The following is a 16,634-nucleotide window of genomic DNA, read 5'->3' as shown; positions in this document are numbered from 1 at the left end:
GCGTGAAGCACTGACAGTCATGTGGTTGTGACGTCATTGTAAACAAATCCGTTCTACTCATCCAGACGACTTCGCAACGGCGCCGTTGCCAGATTTTTCCACTCTGGAACCCGTTCTCAAAAGATTTCGTTTTGGGGCACCCAAAACACCGGTGCCATGTGGACGCCAGGCCGAAACGATAAACAATTTTATCGGATTCACCTGAATCTGTTGCCGTGTGGACAGGGCCTGAGTTTTGCACTGAAGCTGTGGGGAGACTGTAGCTAATGAGTAATGGAAGTGTGGTTCACTCAGCATTGTGAAGCTACATGAGCTCATTTCTGATCATTATCCAGTATTCCTCCTGGGTTCTGAAAAATATTCTCCACTTTTTTCCTTGAAAAATCAAGTCAAAGAAGTATTCTTCAGTTTTTCTTCACTTAGTCTGTATTTTTTTTCTTGGTTACCGACTTGAAACAATTCAAATATTTGTACAGATACACCTAGGCCTCTCCATTACATATAAAATTTGGGCTTCACTCCAGCATCTAATAAGAAAGATTCGATTTTGGGCACCCTGTGCACAATCAAGCTAAAATAAACCTATTTAGTTTGAGCTTATTTTAGCATGGAATTATTCAAATGCAGTATTAGGACTCCCTTTAGCCTTTACTTCAACAGAAAACTTGATTTACAATTGAACAGAGTCGAGAAGAATCTTGGAACAACCAACAATGAAAGAATCTGAATTTCCAGTTGATTTACGAACCGAACACAGAATGACACCGCGTTTTTCATCATACATTCGCCATGGGGACTCAACCCGCCACGCCTCTGAAACAGAGAGCCCTTCAGTCGCTTGCCGGCTGACAGCACTTTCACTTCGGCGAAGGCTTTTTTTTTTTTAATACCCCCACTCCAAAGGGGGGGGTATACTGGTTTACCTCTGTCCGTCCATCCGTCCGTAACACCCGTTTTCTCAGCAACCACAAATCATAGTCACTTGATACCAAACTTCAGCTTGGGGTTCTATACCATGTATACTGTTTTCAGGTCCGTCGCACATCAACTTCCTGTTTACCGACAATGTATTTAATGAGGATGGGTTCCCTTTTGAGTCTGGTTCCTCTCGAGGTTTCTTCCTCATGTCATTTTAGGGAGCTTTTCCTTGCTAATGTCACCACAGGCTTGTTCATTGGGGATAGATTAGGAATAAAATTAGCTCATGCTTAAAGTCATTAAAATTCTGTAAAGCTGCTTTGCGACAATGTCTGTTGTTAAAAGCACTATAGAAATGACTTGAAACATATAGTGTGAATTTACAAAATTTTCATAACACTTTTCTCAGCAACTACAAATCACAACTGCTTGATATTTGGTACCGAGCTTCAGCTTGGGGTTCTATACCATGTATACCGTTTTCAAGTCTGTCGCACATCGACTTCCTGTTTGCCGACTTAATGTATTTACGAAACATATAGGGTGGATTTTGACGCTATTTCAAGAAGCAAAATGCTATTTCAAAGTGACAGTTTAGCAGGATGCTGTGTGAAATCCCTGGGGAGAGACACTGCTCTTTACTTACTTGTTTCAGGGTTAATTATTTGTTGAAGTGAGCATTCATAATAAGTGTCCTATTCCTTCGATTGTTTGCATTCTGATATAAGTGAGGGCGGGGGGATACGTAAGTGAGCAGTAGCTCACAGTTGATCATGTTTTTTTTTTTTTTTTTAAACCGACCCTTGTATTCCTGACACTGTCTGATATGTTCAGGTACAGTCAGGGCTCTGAGTGGTTTTTTTTTACAGACCCCTGTATTACTGACACTGTCCGATATGTTTGGGGATGGTCAGGGATCTGAGTGTGTTTCCCCCGTGCCTGTTTCAGCCCTTAAATCATCTTCAGTGCTTGAAGAAGCCCACCCAAAAAGCTTCATCAGCTTAGACTGCACCATTGTTTGGTTCACAGAGAGATAATTCCACCACCACACCAGGCTGATTAAGACGCACTGCGATTGGTCAAAAGCTTGGCGCTCATTATGTGCGGTCGATTTTTATTGGTCGCAAGCACGTACTCATTGTTTACACTCTGGCTTCTCGCCGTCTCTTCACTGCGGTTGGATTTCGGCAAACAGAGGGATTTGTGGAGGGATTTCTAGAAAAGACGACTTATGATAAAGATGACAAATACATTCATCACTGTGACAACCAAGGACGCGTTATCCTAATGGGCTTCATGGGCAGCTGCCCAGGGCCTCGGCCACTAGGGGGCCTCGGAGGTAGCGAGATTGGAAAATCTCATCTCATCTCATTATCTGTAGCCGCTTTATCCTTCTACAGGGTCGCAGGCGAGCTGGAGCCTATCCCAGCTGACTACGGGTGAAAGGCGGGGTACACCCTGGACAAGTCGCCAGGTCATCACAGGGCTGACACATAGACACAGACAACCATTCACACTCACACCTACGGTCAATTTAGAGTCACCAGTTAACCTAACCTGCATGTCTTTGGACTGTGGGGGAAACCGGAGCACCCGGAGGAAACCCACGCGGACACAGGGAGAACATGCAAACTCCACACAGAAAGGCCCTCGCCGGCCCCGGGGCTCGAACCCAGGACCTTCTTGCTGTGAGGCGACAGCGCTAACCACTACACCACCGTGCCGCCCAGATTGGAAAATATGAAACGATATTTTCAGAAGTTTCGATCATATTGCTAACATTTTTGATGCATTTCGCCACCCGTAAGGAAGCCCACCTTGTCCCGTCGCATAAATCACCCGTCACTGTCAATATGATCACTGTCCACCATGTCTTCACACGCTACGCCAGCTTGAGTTCAATTATTTAATTAATGACTTCACTTTCCAGAAAAGTAGGAAAGTGCCCTTGTAAGTTGACCCATGGCTGTCAAACTGAATGCGCAAAGCTGTGTGCCACTGCTGTTTGGGACATTACGTGTGTGAAAGGATGAAATGTTTCACATAGCCTAACATTTTGAGATTTATTTCTGAGAAGCAAGATATTTTTCTTTCTTTGTTATTGCTCTTTGTTTTCACAAGTTAAAAGTCGCCTGGATTCCAAAATGAAAACGAACGGTTATATACCAAATGAATGTTCTTGTTCTGAATACTAAAGAAACTGTTGTAGGCCTCGGTTATGTTCTTGACATGTTGTTCATTGACTCACTCATTCAAAGGCTTCTTGAGGCTAAACTTTAGTTAACCAGACTTGTTAACCGTGATGTCTGATGGATTTTTTCACCATGCAATTGCCTATTTCACCATTGCTTTTTTCTCAATTAAATAGGTGTTGATGGATATAAAGTTTTATCGTTCAATAGTATTTCTAATTGTGCCACTGTCATTATTTAAGTTTCTGTGTCTAGTTAGACAGGCACGTCTGAGGGGGTGAATTTGTTGAGCCCAGTTGACAACAGGTGGGGGTGTGGCCTCGGGGGGGTGTCTGCCCAGGGCCTTGGCAAGGGTTAACGCGGCACTGGTGACAACTGCAAGTAATTTTCTCTTCGTCACTGATGGATTATGTTCGTCAATGACGAGCGCCAGCAGGAACCCTGATTATCATCCGCATAACTTTCAGCTTTTCATTACAATTCTGCTACCAAATAAACAATAAGGAATCGTGCTAAGGAAATGAGATTCTGCTTGTCCAAGATGGCCAACGTCCTAATGTTCAAGCAGTGATGTTTTGTTCATATTTACAACCCCGATTCCAAAAAAGTTGGGACAAAGTACAAATTGTAAATAAAAACGGAATGCAATGATGTGGAAGTTTCAAAATTCCATATTTTATTCAGAATAGAACATAGATGACATACCAAATGTTTAAACTGAGAAAATGTATCATTTAAAGAGAAAAATTAAGTGATTTTTAAATTTCATGGCAACAACACATCTCAAAAAAGTTGGGACAAGGCCATGTTTACCACTGTGAGACATCCCCTTTTCTCTTTACAACAGTCTGTAAACGTCTGGAGACTGAGGAGACAAGTTGCTCAAGTTTAGGGATAGGAATGTTAACCCATTCTTGTCTAATGTAGGATTCTAGTTGCTCAACTGTCTTAGGTCTTTTTTGTCGTATCTTCCGTTTTATGATGCGCCAAATGTTTTCTATGGGTGAAAGATCTGGACTGCAGGCTGGCCAGTTCAGTACCCGGACCCTTCTTCTACGCAGCCATGATGCTGTAATTGATGCAGTATGTGGTTTGGCATTGTCATGTTGGAAAATGCAAGGTCTTCCCTGAAAGAGACGTCGTCTGGACGGGAGCATATGTTGCTCTAGAACCTGGATATACCTTTCAGCATTGATGGTGTCTTTCCAGATGTGTAAGCTGCCCATGCCACACGCACTAATGCAACCCCATACCATCAGAGATGCAGGCTTCTGAACTGAGCGCTGATAACAACTTGGGTTGCCCTTCTCCTCTTTAGTCCGAATGACACGGCGTCCCTGATTTCCATCAAGAAGTTCAAATTTTGATTCGTCTGACCACAGAACAGTTTTCCACTTTGCCACAGTCCATTTTAAATGAGCCTTGGCCCAGAGAAGACGTCTGCGCTTCTGGATCATGTTTAGATACGGCTTCTTCTTTGAACTATAGAGTTTTAGCTGGCAACGGCGGATGGCACGGTGAATTGTGTTCACAGATAATGTTCTCTGGAAATATTCCTGAGCCCATTTTGTGATTTCCAATACAGAAGCATGCCTGTATGTGATGCAGTGCCGTCTAAGGGCCCGAAGATCACGGGCACCCAGTATGGTTTTCTGGCCTTGACCCTTACACACAGAGATTCTTCCAGATTCTCTGAATCTTTTGATGATATTATGCACTGTAGATGATGATATGTTCAAACTCTTTGCAATTTTACACTGTCGAACTCCTTTCTGATATTGCTCCACTATTTGTCGGCGCAGAATTAGGGGGATTGGTGATCCTCTTCCCATCTTTACTTCTGAGAGCCGCTGCCACTCCAAGATGCTCTTTTTATACCCAGTCATGTTAATGACCTATTGCCAATTAACCTAGTGAGTTGCAATTTGGTCCTCCAGCTGTTCCTTTTTTGTACCTTTAACTTTTCCAGCCTCTTATTGCCCCTGTCCCAACTTTTTTGAGATGTGTTGCTGTCATGAAATTTCAAATGAGCCAATATTTGGCATGAAATTTCAAAATGTCTCACTTTCAACATTTGATATGTTGTCTATGTTCTATTGTGAATACAATTATCAGTTTTTGAGATTTGTAAATTATTGCATTCTGTTTTTATTTACAATTTGTACCTTGTTCCAACTTTTTTGGAATCGGGGTTGTATAGTTTACAGTAAGTCGTAATGTATCATAAACCATCTGTGTGACCTCACTGATGAGCTGAATGTGGTTTGAGGTGGATATTTGCAGAAAACATTTTGATTGAGATTGACTTGTGTTACTTACAAGTTACATTAGCCATGTAGCACCAGATCAAGATTAAATAATTAACATGGCTTGGGTGATGGATTTTTTTTTTTTTTTTAAAGGATCTCTGCATGTTAGCATATGTGCACTATCCGTACACTTTACAACATTATCTTTGTTAGTACAAAGTTAACAAACCTAGCAAAATTTACACACAAATGTGTGAGGTGTAAAGATTAGTGAATGGATAAAGTGCAAGGTGTAGTAAAAATTCACAAAACGATACATGACTGAATCTGACGGCAGTATTTTTTAGTGCTAAACAAAATGAAGAAATCACATTAAGTTAATTAATAATTTAGAAATCACATTTCCTTTGTGCTAGTTCAGTGAAGTGATTCTGCTCATCCTGTATTGTGCTGTATTTTTCTCTTTAGGCTACTAACTGTTCCATCGGTACAGTGTTTTACGAGCGCCTGGCAGGCCACGGCCCTAAACTCGGCCCAGTCACCAGAAAATATCCACTGGTTACAAGGTAACATCAGCAAACCATCCGAAAACACATCATTTCACACAGAAACAACGTTTTAACAAAGCACATCATTAAAGATGTTGTCTTTAATGAAATCATTTAATATCTTCCTCTTGTACTGGAAAACATTTCGTTCTCTACGGAACCCCAGAATTTATAGGAATCATAAAATGACAGATTATTTAAGAAAGTCTTATTGTCTACATTTTTGTCTCCTTTCCGTCATCACTGGATGTCCGTTAAAAGGACAAGAAAAAAAAATCAAGCAGATCCCACATGCTATTTAAACATGCAGTAAAATTATATTTCCAGCTGCATGGACACAATGTTATGAAATTTGGTGCTCAATAAAAATTTGAAGGGTGTTTTTAATGTTCATTCAGTAAATTTACTTTAAAGGTCCCATGGCATCGTTTTTTCATTAATTGCGCGGTGGTCTCTAGTATGAATGAATGCCCTGTGAGCCGGTTTTGGTGAAAAAAATGCTGTGGTTCTCCTGTTTCAGGCTGTTCTAGTTTGCTGGAGGAGTGGGTGGCAGGAGAGCGACAGGATTTCAGCTCTTACTCATTAATATTCATGACATGTAAACGTGTTACCTCTGATTGGCTAACAGCACTGTGACGCTCCCTCCAGTGGGTCAGAACAAGCGGATGTGGGTGTCTTACTATGGCGAGAGAGAAGGAACAAACCGCGAAGGGAAAAATACCGCGCGCTGACGTCATTAAGGTGCGACGCGAGGAAATAAAATAAATTCAACAAATGTTTGGGTTTTTACTGAACAAACAAATAAAATGAACGAGTGACTTAAAAAAAAGAATGTGGGTGTCTTTGTAAAAACTGTTTTGATTGGCTATTATAACAGAGCATGCTGCATGCTTTTTGGTTTTGTAGCGCAGAGTACCTGGCTAACTGCAGGAAGCGGTTAGCTGCACAGCTAACGTAGCCATTGCAAGGCTAACGTGGCACCGATTTTAAAACACGGCAAAACGACTTAACAGTTATACACGTGTTCGGTGTTTGAGGCTGATGCGGCAGGGATGCTTGGTACGGACCCAGGCTTCAGTGACAGTTGATGTGCAAAACCTGCCCTGTACTGTCCCAAGTTGTGGAAACATTCCTCAGGAAAATGCTTCCGACAAACATGCACCGTCTTAGGTAGACTCGACGGCGTATTATTGAAGTAAATAAAATTAAGCCACTGCGTCTTCAGGGGCTCTCCCGTCGGCAGTAAAAACAGACTCCTTTCTGTGTTGTCACATCCATGTACAGCGCAACTTCCATGTTTGGTGGCAACTTTTGAGCTGGGCGGGCAATCCATACAGTGGGTGGGAATCCAGAGGGGGGGCGTGGGGATCATCTCCCTTGCTGACGTAGTAAAGGGAAGAGCCTATCAACGCACCATTTTGACGCGCCATTCTCAAATGTTGACAAAGGGTGGGCATAGTTTGGTTTACACATTATGAAATTTCTAGCCACTGGGGTGACTTAAGAAGGTCAGAGGAACTCATTTTAACGTTAAAAAACCTCAAAGTGAAAATTTCATGCCATGGGACCTTTAAAGGTGAAATTAAACGAACGAACCAAAAAGACCCCCCATATCCTTTTTGTTCAACTTTAACAGGAGTGCCAATAATTCCGGAGCTGTCTGTTCTGTGGTGCTTGAAATTTTGTGACCCCTTTTGAATTTTTATATTTCTGCATAAATATGACTGAAAACATCATCAGATCTTCACATAAGTCTTACAAGTAAATAAACAGAACCTAATTAAACAAATGAGACAAAAATATTCTGCTTGGTCATTTATTTATTGAGGGAAATGATCCAGTATTACAGATCAGTGAAAGTAAAAGTTTTAGTTCTTGTTGAAGTGGAAATATAGAACATTCTAAATGGTTCAAACTTTCAAGCACCACTGTATGTTTTAGCCAATAAAGAAGAAAGCTGCTGAGTCGCTAGCAGGTTAGTGACTGGTGATAAAACGTTAACATTAACTGCCTGTGAGACATAAAATTGATCAGAGCACAGTGTAACAGCAAGCGTATGTGCGTAACGTTACTCTTTTGCCCCTTTTCCACCAAAGCAGTTCCAGGGCTGGTTCGGGGCCAGTGCTTAGTTTGGAACCGGGTTTTCTGTTTCCACTGACAAAGAACTGGCTCTGGGGCCAGAAAAAACGGTTCCAGGCTAGCACCAACTCTCTGCTGGGCCAGAGGAAAGAACCGCTTACGTCAGCGGGGGGGCGGAGTTGTTAAGACCAACAACAATAAGACCGCGAAAGATCGCCATTTTTAAGCGACGAGAAGCAGCAGCTGTACAAACGCGAAGTCATCCATTATTATTATTGTTATTGTTGCTGCTGCTGCTTCTTCCGCATTGTTTTTGCTTCGATATTCGCGCCAAGGTTTAAGCAAACGTAGTGACGTAACTGACGTATACAGCGACGTAACTGACATATACAGCGACGTAATGACGTGGCTCCGCTTAGCACCGCGAGCTATGGAAAAGCAAACTGGTTCTCAGCTGGCTCGCAGGTTGAACAAGTTGTGAACCAGCACCAGCACTGGCCCCGAACCAGCCCTGGAACTGATTTGGTGGAAAAGGGGTATTTGTGAAGCATAATTAAATTGTAAATGTTGTCAGAAACATGACAGACCAACTTTACAAACTGTACAGCCAAATTCCTGAGATCAACAGAAAGGAACTGAGATTTTATCAGAAGCAGGTGGTGCAATATAGACTGTAAAAATGATGGACAAAGCCTCTGTGACGTCACTCATAGGATTTCTGAAGAGTGGGTTTGAAGCTCAAATAAGGAGGTTACGGGCATCACCATTTTGGCAGTACCTGACTCCACCCCACTCCCGGCTAGTCCATAAATGGGGAAAGGGGCGGGGATAGGGAAGCTTGGCTGCTGGAATAGTACGGCTGGAACATGCCTACTAACCTCAAAGTTAAGAAGCTAGCTTGGGGGAAGCCCAACTTTGGGACCAAAAGGTTGCCAGTTCGATTCCCTGGACCAGCAGGAATGGCTGAAGTGCCCTTGAGCAAGGCACCTAACCCCCTACTGCTCCCCCAGGCTGCCCTGGGTATGTTGTACGTCGCTCTGGATAAGCGCATCTGCTAAATGCCTGTAATGTAGCTATGCAAGCTAGCCAACAAGCTACTGGCTAAACTAAAAGAAGCCGCTCCATAAGATACAGACCATAATCCCAATGGCCGGTTTACAAAGAAAATAACCAGGCATGTAAACGTCCAATCAAGGAGTGCCGTCTTTTAGTCGCTCAGGCTGTCAAATTGTCAGTTACTGATAAACTTCATCAGCAGCAACTGCATCAAAAATATTGAAAGGTAAGTACAATCTAATAAAGCAAATTAAAGTAACTTACAGGTGTAGTGGTGTGTAAAAGTTGTGTTTGCATGGAAAAGCTCTTAGACGAAAATAGGCAAGGCTCCATAAATTATTTATTTACATAAATCTATCACGGGCGGCACGGTGGTGTAGTGGTTAGCGCTGTCGGCTCACAGCAAGAAGGTCCGGGTTCGAGCCCCGTGGCCGGCGAGGGCCTTTCTGTGCGGAGTTTGCATGTTCTCCCCGTGTCCACGTGGGTTTCCTCCGGGTGCTCCGGTTTCCCCCACAGTCCAAAGACATGCAGGTTAGGTTAACTGGTGACTCTAAATTGACCGTAGGTGTGAATGTGAGTGTGAATGGTTGTCTGTGTCTATGTGTCAGCCCTGTGATGACCTGGCGACTTGTCCAGGGTGTACCCCGCCTTTCGCCCGTAGTCAGCTGGGATAGGCTCCAGCTTGCCTGCGACCCTGTATAACAGGATAAAGTGGCTAGAGATAATGAGATGAGATGATAAATCTATCACCTGCGGTGAAGCAGCTAGCAGCTAACAAGACAACACAAACCCAGCTGTCACTCACATTGGCCCCACCCCTAATTATGCATAAATGCATTAAAAAAAAAAACCTTTTCTTTGTACCAGGCTGTAAACATGTTTGTTTTCACTGTAAAGTTGGACATTTTAACATGGAGGTCTGTGGGAATTGACTCGCTTTTGGAGCCTGCCTCAAGTGGCCATTCAAGGAACTGCAGATTTGAGCACTTCTGCATTGGCTTCACTTTTCAGGAGCGGAGATTGCCGCTTGGTGGTGCATGTGAAGCAGCGAGCGCATGTTTGCAGAAACACCTCTCTCTTTTCCAAACAGTTTTACAAACACATCAGCACACTGATCTCAAAAATTCAATTTTTTTATTCATGTGTTTGTAGATATTTCACGTTCCCATTTAAGGCGATGACTCTGGAGCAGGACCTTGAGCTCATGGACCAGCCGGACAAAGTGCGTCACTTCCTGGCCCACAATGGCTGGGTGATGGGTGACGATCCACTGAGGAACTTTGCAGAACCAGGTCAGAATTGAAATAAATTAAATTTCGCCATTCAGTGGATCTTTTAACCATGTGCTCATCGTTAAAGGAACAGTCCACCGTAATTCCATAATGAAATATGCTCTTATCTGAATTGAGACGAGCTGCTCCGTACCTCTCCGAGCTTTGCACGACCTCCCAGTCAGTCAGACGCAGTCAGACGCGCTGTCACTCCTGTTAGCAATGTAGCTAGGCTCAGCATGGCCAATGGTATTTTTTGGGGCTGTAGTTAGATGCGACCAAACTCTTCCACGTTTTTCCTGTTTACATAGGTTTATATGACCAGTGACATGAAACAAGTTCAGTTACACAAATTGAAACGTAGCGATTTTCTATGCTATGGAAAGTCCGCACTATAATGACAGGCGTACTAACACCTTCTGCGCGCTTCGGCAGCGCATTGATACGGAGCTCAGATATCAATGCGCTGCCGAAGTGCGCAGAAGGTGTTAGTACGCCTGTCATTATAGTGCGGACTTTCCATAGCATAGAAAATCGCCACGTTTCAATTTGTGTAACTGAACTTGTTTCATATCACTGGTCATATAAACCTATGTAAACAGGAAAAACGCGGAAGAGTTTGGTCGCATCTAACTACAGCCCCAAAAAATACCGTTCGCCATACTGAGCCTAGCTACATTGCTAACAGGAGTGACAGAGCGTCTGACTGCGTCTGACTGACTGGGAGGTCGCGCAAAGCTCGGAGAGGTACGGAGCAGCTTGTCTCAATTCAGATAAGAACATATTTCATTATGGAAGTACGGTGGACTGTTCCTTTAAAGCCCCCGGATTCTTTCCTTTACCAAGAAGAAAATACAATGTCAGGTTTTTAAGCTTGAGATATTTCTGAGTTTTTATTTCTTCCATTGTCTCATGGCTCGTGTGATTTAGTGATATGTACATATCAGAAGTAGCAATACACTGTGTGCACAATTATTAGGCAAGTGAGTACTCTGACCCTACCATTATTTCTATGCATGTTTTCCAACCGCAAGCTAGATACACTTGAATGCTAATTGGATTTAAGCATTCTCAGGTGGTATTTATTTGTGTAATGAGGGAGGGTGTGACCTAAAGTCATTAATACCCTATATTAAGGTGTGCATAATTATTAGGCAGCTTCTTTATCTCAGACAAAATGGGCCAAAAAAGAGATTTAACAGACACTGAAAAGACAAAAATTGTAAAATGCCTATCAGAGGGATGCAGCACTCTTGAAATAGCTAAGCTATAGAAATGTGAGCACAGAACAATCAAACGTTTTGTTGCAAATAGTCAACAGGGTCGCAAAAAATGTGTGGAGAAGAAAAGACACAAATTAACCACAAAAGACTTGAGAAGGATTAAACATGAAGCTACCAGGAACCCATTATCCTCCAGTGCCACAATATTCTAGAACTGCAACCGACCTGGAGTGTCCAGAAGGACAAGGTGTTCGGTGCTCAGAGACATGGCCAAGGTAAGGAAGGCTGAAACACGGCCACCACTAAACAAGACTCACAAGTTGAAATGTCAAGATTGGGCCAAGAAATATCTGAAGACAGATTTTCCAAAGGTTTTATGGACGGATGAAATGAGAGTGACTCTGGATAGACCAGATGGATGGGCCCATAGCTGGATAACTAATGGACACAGGGCACTTTGACTCAGACACCAGCAAGGTGGTGGAGGGGTAATGGCATGGGCTGCTATTATTAAGGATGAGCTAGTTTGACCATTTCAGGTTGAAGATGGACTTAACATCAACTCCCAAACCTACTGCCAGTTTCTAAAAGATACATTCTTCAAGCAGTGGTATGGGAAGAAGTCTGCATCATTCAAGAAGGCCATGATTGTTATGCAGAACAATGCACCATCACATGCACCCAAGTACTCCACTGCTTGGCGAGCCCGCAAAGGCCTTAAAGATGACAAAGTAATGACATGGCCCCCTTCCTCACCTGACTTAAACCCTATTGAGTACTTGTGGCCCCTTCTTAAGCATGAGATTTACAGCGAGGGAAGACAATACACCACTCTGAATAGCATTTGGGAGGCCGTGGTTGCTCCTGCACAAAAAGTTGATCGTCAACAAATCAAAAAACTAACAGACTGGATGGAAGGCTCATGGCAGTTATTGAAAAGAAGGGTGGCTATATTGGTCACTGAATATTTTTGAAATGCTAGAAGTGTTTATTTGTTAATTCTGAGTTGTTTATTTGTTACACTGAAAATTAAAATAAACAAGTGAGATGGGAAATTTTAAGCTTTTCATTTAGTTGCATAATAATTCTGCACACTAAATGTTGCCTAATAATTCTGCACACTTATATATTCCCCTGAGAAGGCCTAAACTCCCCTTTCCTTTGTTAATCATTCTGGTTTTAGGTTTATTAACAATTTGGATTGACTGAGAGCACTGTATTTGTTCAACGATAAAATTAATCATCAGGAATACAACTTGCCTAATAATTGTACACACAGTGTATGTTGACATTTAACTCTACCCACATAAACTGAATTCCTCTTTGTGACCGAGCGTCTGAAATCGAAACGGGATGGAGCTAGTGCTTTAATGATTTTGTCTCCACCGTTTTAGATCAGCATGCCACTTTTCACGTTTTCGTGGTGAGCGCTTCCCTTGAGTACTTTTCCCTGCTTTATTTCAGGTTCTAATGTGTACATCAGGCGAGAGCTGATCTGCTGGGGAGACAGTGTGAAGCTTCGATACGGCAGTAAGCCCGAGGACTGTCCGTATCTGTGGGCGCACATGCAGAAATACACAGAGATCACGGCGAGATACTTCACTGGGGTCCGTCTCGACAACTGCCACTCCACACCGCTGCACGTAGCCGAGGTACACACACACACACACACACACACAGGAGACTTTACCATGAGATAAATAAACAGCGCTGGATCAGAAACTCGAATGGGGTTTTCATGAATCGATCCAAAGTATAAGACTCACCCAGTCACCCTCTAAATTCTCACTGCTCTGTATATACACAGGCATATCTATGTGTGTATACAGTGGTGCTTGAAAGTTTGTGAACCCTTTAGAACAATCTATATTTCTGCATAAATATGACCTAAAACATCATCAGATTTTCATACAAGTCCTAAAAGTAGATAAAGAGAACCCAGTTAAACAAATGAGACAAAAATATTGTACTTGGTCATTTATTTATTGAGGAAAATGATCCAATATTACATATCTGTGAGTGGCAAAAGTATGTAAACCTTTGCTTTCAATACCTGGTGTGACCCCCTTGTGCAGCAATAACTGCAACTAAACGTTTCCGGTAACTGTTGATCAGTCCTGCACACCGGCTTGGAGGAATTTTAGCCCATTCCTCTGTACAGAACAGCTTCAACTCTGGGATGTTGGTGGGTTTCCCCACATGAACTGCTCGCTTCAGGTCCTTCCACAACATTTCGATTGGATTAAGGTCAGGACTTTGACTTGGCCATTCCAAAACATTAACTTTATTCTTCTTTAACCATTCTTTGGTAGAACGACTTGTGTGCTTAGGGTCGTTGTCTTACTGTATGACCCACCTTCTCTTGAGATTCAGTTCATGGACAGATGTCCTGACATTTTCCTTTAGAATTCGCTGGTATAATTCAGAATTCATTGTTCTATCAATGATGGCAAGCCGTCCTGGCCCAGATGCAGCAAACCAGGCCCAAACCATGATACTACCACCACCATGTTTCACAGATGGGGTAAGGTTCTTATGCTGGAATGCAGTGTTTTACTTGCTCCAAACATAACGCTTCTCATTTAAACCAAAAAGTTCTATTTTGGTCTCATCGGTCCAGAAAACATTTTTTCCAATAGCCTTCTGGTTTGTCCACGTGATCTTTAGCAAAGTGCAGACGAGCAGCTGTGTTCTTTTTGGAGAGCAGTGGCTTTCTCCTTGCAACCCTGCCATGTACACCATTGTTGTTCAGTGTTCTCCTGATGGTGGACTCATGAACATTAACATTAGCCAATGTGAGAGAGGCCTTCAGTTGCTTAGAAGTTACCCTGGGGTCCTTTGTGACCTCGCCGACTATTACACGCCTTGCTCTTGGAGTGATCTTTGTTGGTCGACCACTCCTGGGGAGGGTAACAATGGTCTTGAATTTCCTCCATTTGTGCACAATCTGTCTGACTGTGGATTGGTGGAGTCCAAACTCTTTAGAGATGGTTTTGTAACCTTTTCCAGCCTGATGAGCATCAACACCGCTTTTTCTGAGGTCCTCAGAAATCTCCTTTGTTCGTGCCATGATACACTTCCACAAACATGTGTTGTGAAGATCAGACTTTGATAGATCCCTGTTCTTTAAATAAAACAGGGTGCCCACTCACACCTGATTGTCATCCCATTGATTGAAAACACCTGACTCTAATTTCACCTTCAAATTAACTGCTAATCCTAGAGGTTCACATACTTTTGCCACTCACAGATATGTAATATTGGATCATTTTCTTCAATAAATAAATGACCAAGTATAATATTTTTGTCTCATTTGTTTAACTGGGTTCTCTTTATCTACTTTTAGGACTTGTGTGAAAATCTGATGATGTTTTAGGTCGTATTTATGCAGAAATATAGAAAATTCTAAAGGGTTCACAAACTTTCAAGCACCACTGTATATTTTTAATACTTAAACTGTTACTACATGTGAAAACAGCACTTCTACTTTAGTCTGGTTCAGTTATTGTCTAATTTGTGTTGCTGTAGTTCAGCGCTGTAGCCTTCGCCACAGTCCTGATTTAATCCCTCTATCAGGTCCGTCGGGGTTTTTCTTTGTTTGTTTTGTTTTAAAGTTGTATTTGAATCAGATTCAATTCAAAGATGTAGTATTTTAATGCATCTGAATATTACTGAGTCTGTAATGTTATAACATATTTATCAGTAGTAGAGTTACACTGTAAAACAAAATAAGCAAAGAATATCACGAGAAGTGATTTTATTTTCCACAAGTAATATTTTCTTCTTGTTGGTATTTAGGTGCATTTTACATGTTTAGCTAATCTGGGATCGATTTGAAATGTCTGTCATGTTAAAAACTTTTTCCACACAGGAATTTTATTATTATTTTTTTTAATCCTTAATACACAAGTTTTAACATAACATAATGCTGTCGACCCTACATGAGTATAAAAATAATAATAGTATGTATGGAATGAATGAATGAATTATATATATTTTTTACATTTTTACATCTGGGATCATTTCCCAAAAAGCCTGTTTGTGTGTAAGACATGCTGTGGAGTGATAGAGTGTTCTCACTCTGCAGGCCATGCTGTGTGCAGCCCGGGCAGTCAGGCCCGATCTTTATGTCATAGCTGAGCTCTTTACAGGCAGCGAGCTGCTTGACAATGTGTTTGTAAACCGGTTGGGAATAACCAGCCTGATCCGAGGTACTGTAGAGGGGTGTGTGTGTGTGTGTGTGTGTGTGTTTATGCATGCGCATGTGGCCTTGTCCTAACAGAGTCTCTGTCTTTTTGTCTCTTCCCCTCTGTCTATTTCACTTCCATCTATTTCTATTTGTCCCTTTCTCTTGTCCTCTTTTCCTCCATCTTCCATCTGAAAACACTGACAACATTCCGCATGTGTTTATACGCTGTCTCCTCTTGCTCATGTCCTTATGGTCACCTGCTCCCCCTTTCTTCATTCCTCTCTCTCTCTCGCTCTCTTTCTCTTTCTGCTGTGATCCTTTCTCTCTTCCTCTTTTTCTAGCTCTTCCCCTCCTTTCTCTTTCTTTTTCCTCTTGTTGCTCACCCTTTTCTCTCCATCTTTCTTTCTTTCTTTCCTTTTTATCACTCCTGCCTCCTCACTCCCCCCCACCGCTGCTCTGTCCCCTGACGGTGTGGTTGTAGTTCATGTTGGCTGCAGCGCGCTCCATCAGACCCGACCTGTACGTGGTGGCTGAGCTCTTCACAGGCAGCGAGGAGCTCGACAATGTGTTTGTTACTAGACTAGGCATCTCCTCTCTTATCAGAGGTATAACCTTTAACTTCAATCAAATGTTTACTGTTATAATGAAATGAACTGAAATCTATTTATATTTGTACTTGACAGATAATGAAGTGAAATAATTTAACTAGTACTAAAATATCCTGACAGTTTCCATATAAAAAAAGAATTCCTGAGTTATACAGCGTTTAATACCATTCAGTTTGAAATATGTTTACTTATATGAAAGTCTGAAATAAAAACCTCAAATATGACCATCTGAATCCATAATATACATCCAGCCAGCCATCCATTATCTGTAGCCGCTTATCCTATGCAGGGTCGCGGGCAA

The 16,634-nt window shown here is 42.2% G+C and overlaps 1 protein-coding gene across 2 annotated transcripts in view; it reads left to right on the top strand.

Annotated features, from left to right (window-relative positions):
- The window catches only part of agla (amylo-alpha-1, 6-glucosidase, 4-alpha-glucanotransferase a), an 80,723-nt gene that overhangs the window by 23,980 nt on the left and 40,109 nt on the right, over positions 1-16,634 (top strand). Inside the window, exons 10-13 of one of the 2 annotated variants that reach the window (XM_060944300.1) lie at positions 5,828-5,925; positions 10,195-10,334; positions 13,001-13,188; positions 16,207-16,330. In XM_060944300.1, coding sequence (XP_060800283.1) covers positions 5,828-5,925; positions 10,195-10,334; positions 13,001-13,188; positions 16,207-16,330 — 550 coding nt within the window. Of the gene's footprint in view, positions 1-5,827; positions 5,926-10,194; positions 10,335-13,000; positions 13,189-15,623; positions 15,748-16,206; positions 16,331-16,634 lie in introns of both variants that reach the window. The other variant, XM_060944301.1, reaches the window with a different exon arrangement.

Source organism: Neoarius graeffei, chromosome 17 (assembly GCF_027579695.1).
Source record: "Neoarius graeffei isolate fNeoGra1 chromosome 17, fNeoGra1.pri, whole genome shotgun sequence".
In the NCBI taxonomy this organism is placed as follows: Eukaryota; Metazoa; Chordata; class Actinopteri; order Siluriformes; family Ariidae; genus Neoarius; species Neoarius graeffei.
Note: the sequence above shows the minus strand (reverse complement) of the source record. Positions and strands in the feature narration are given on the sequence as shown.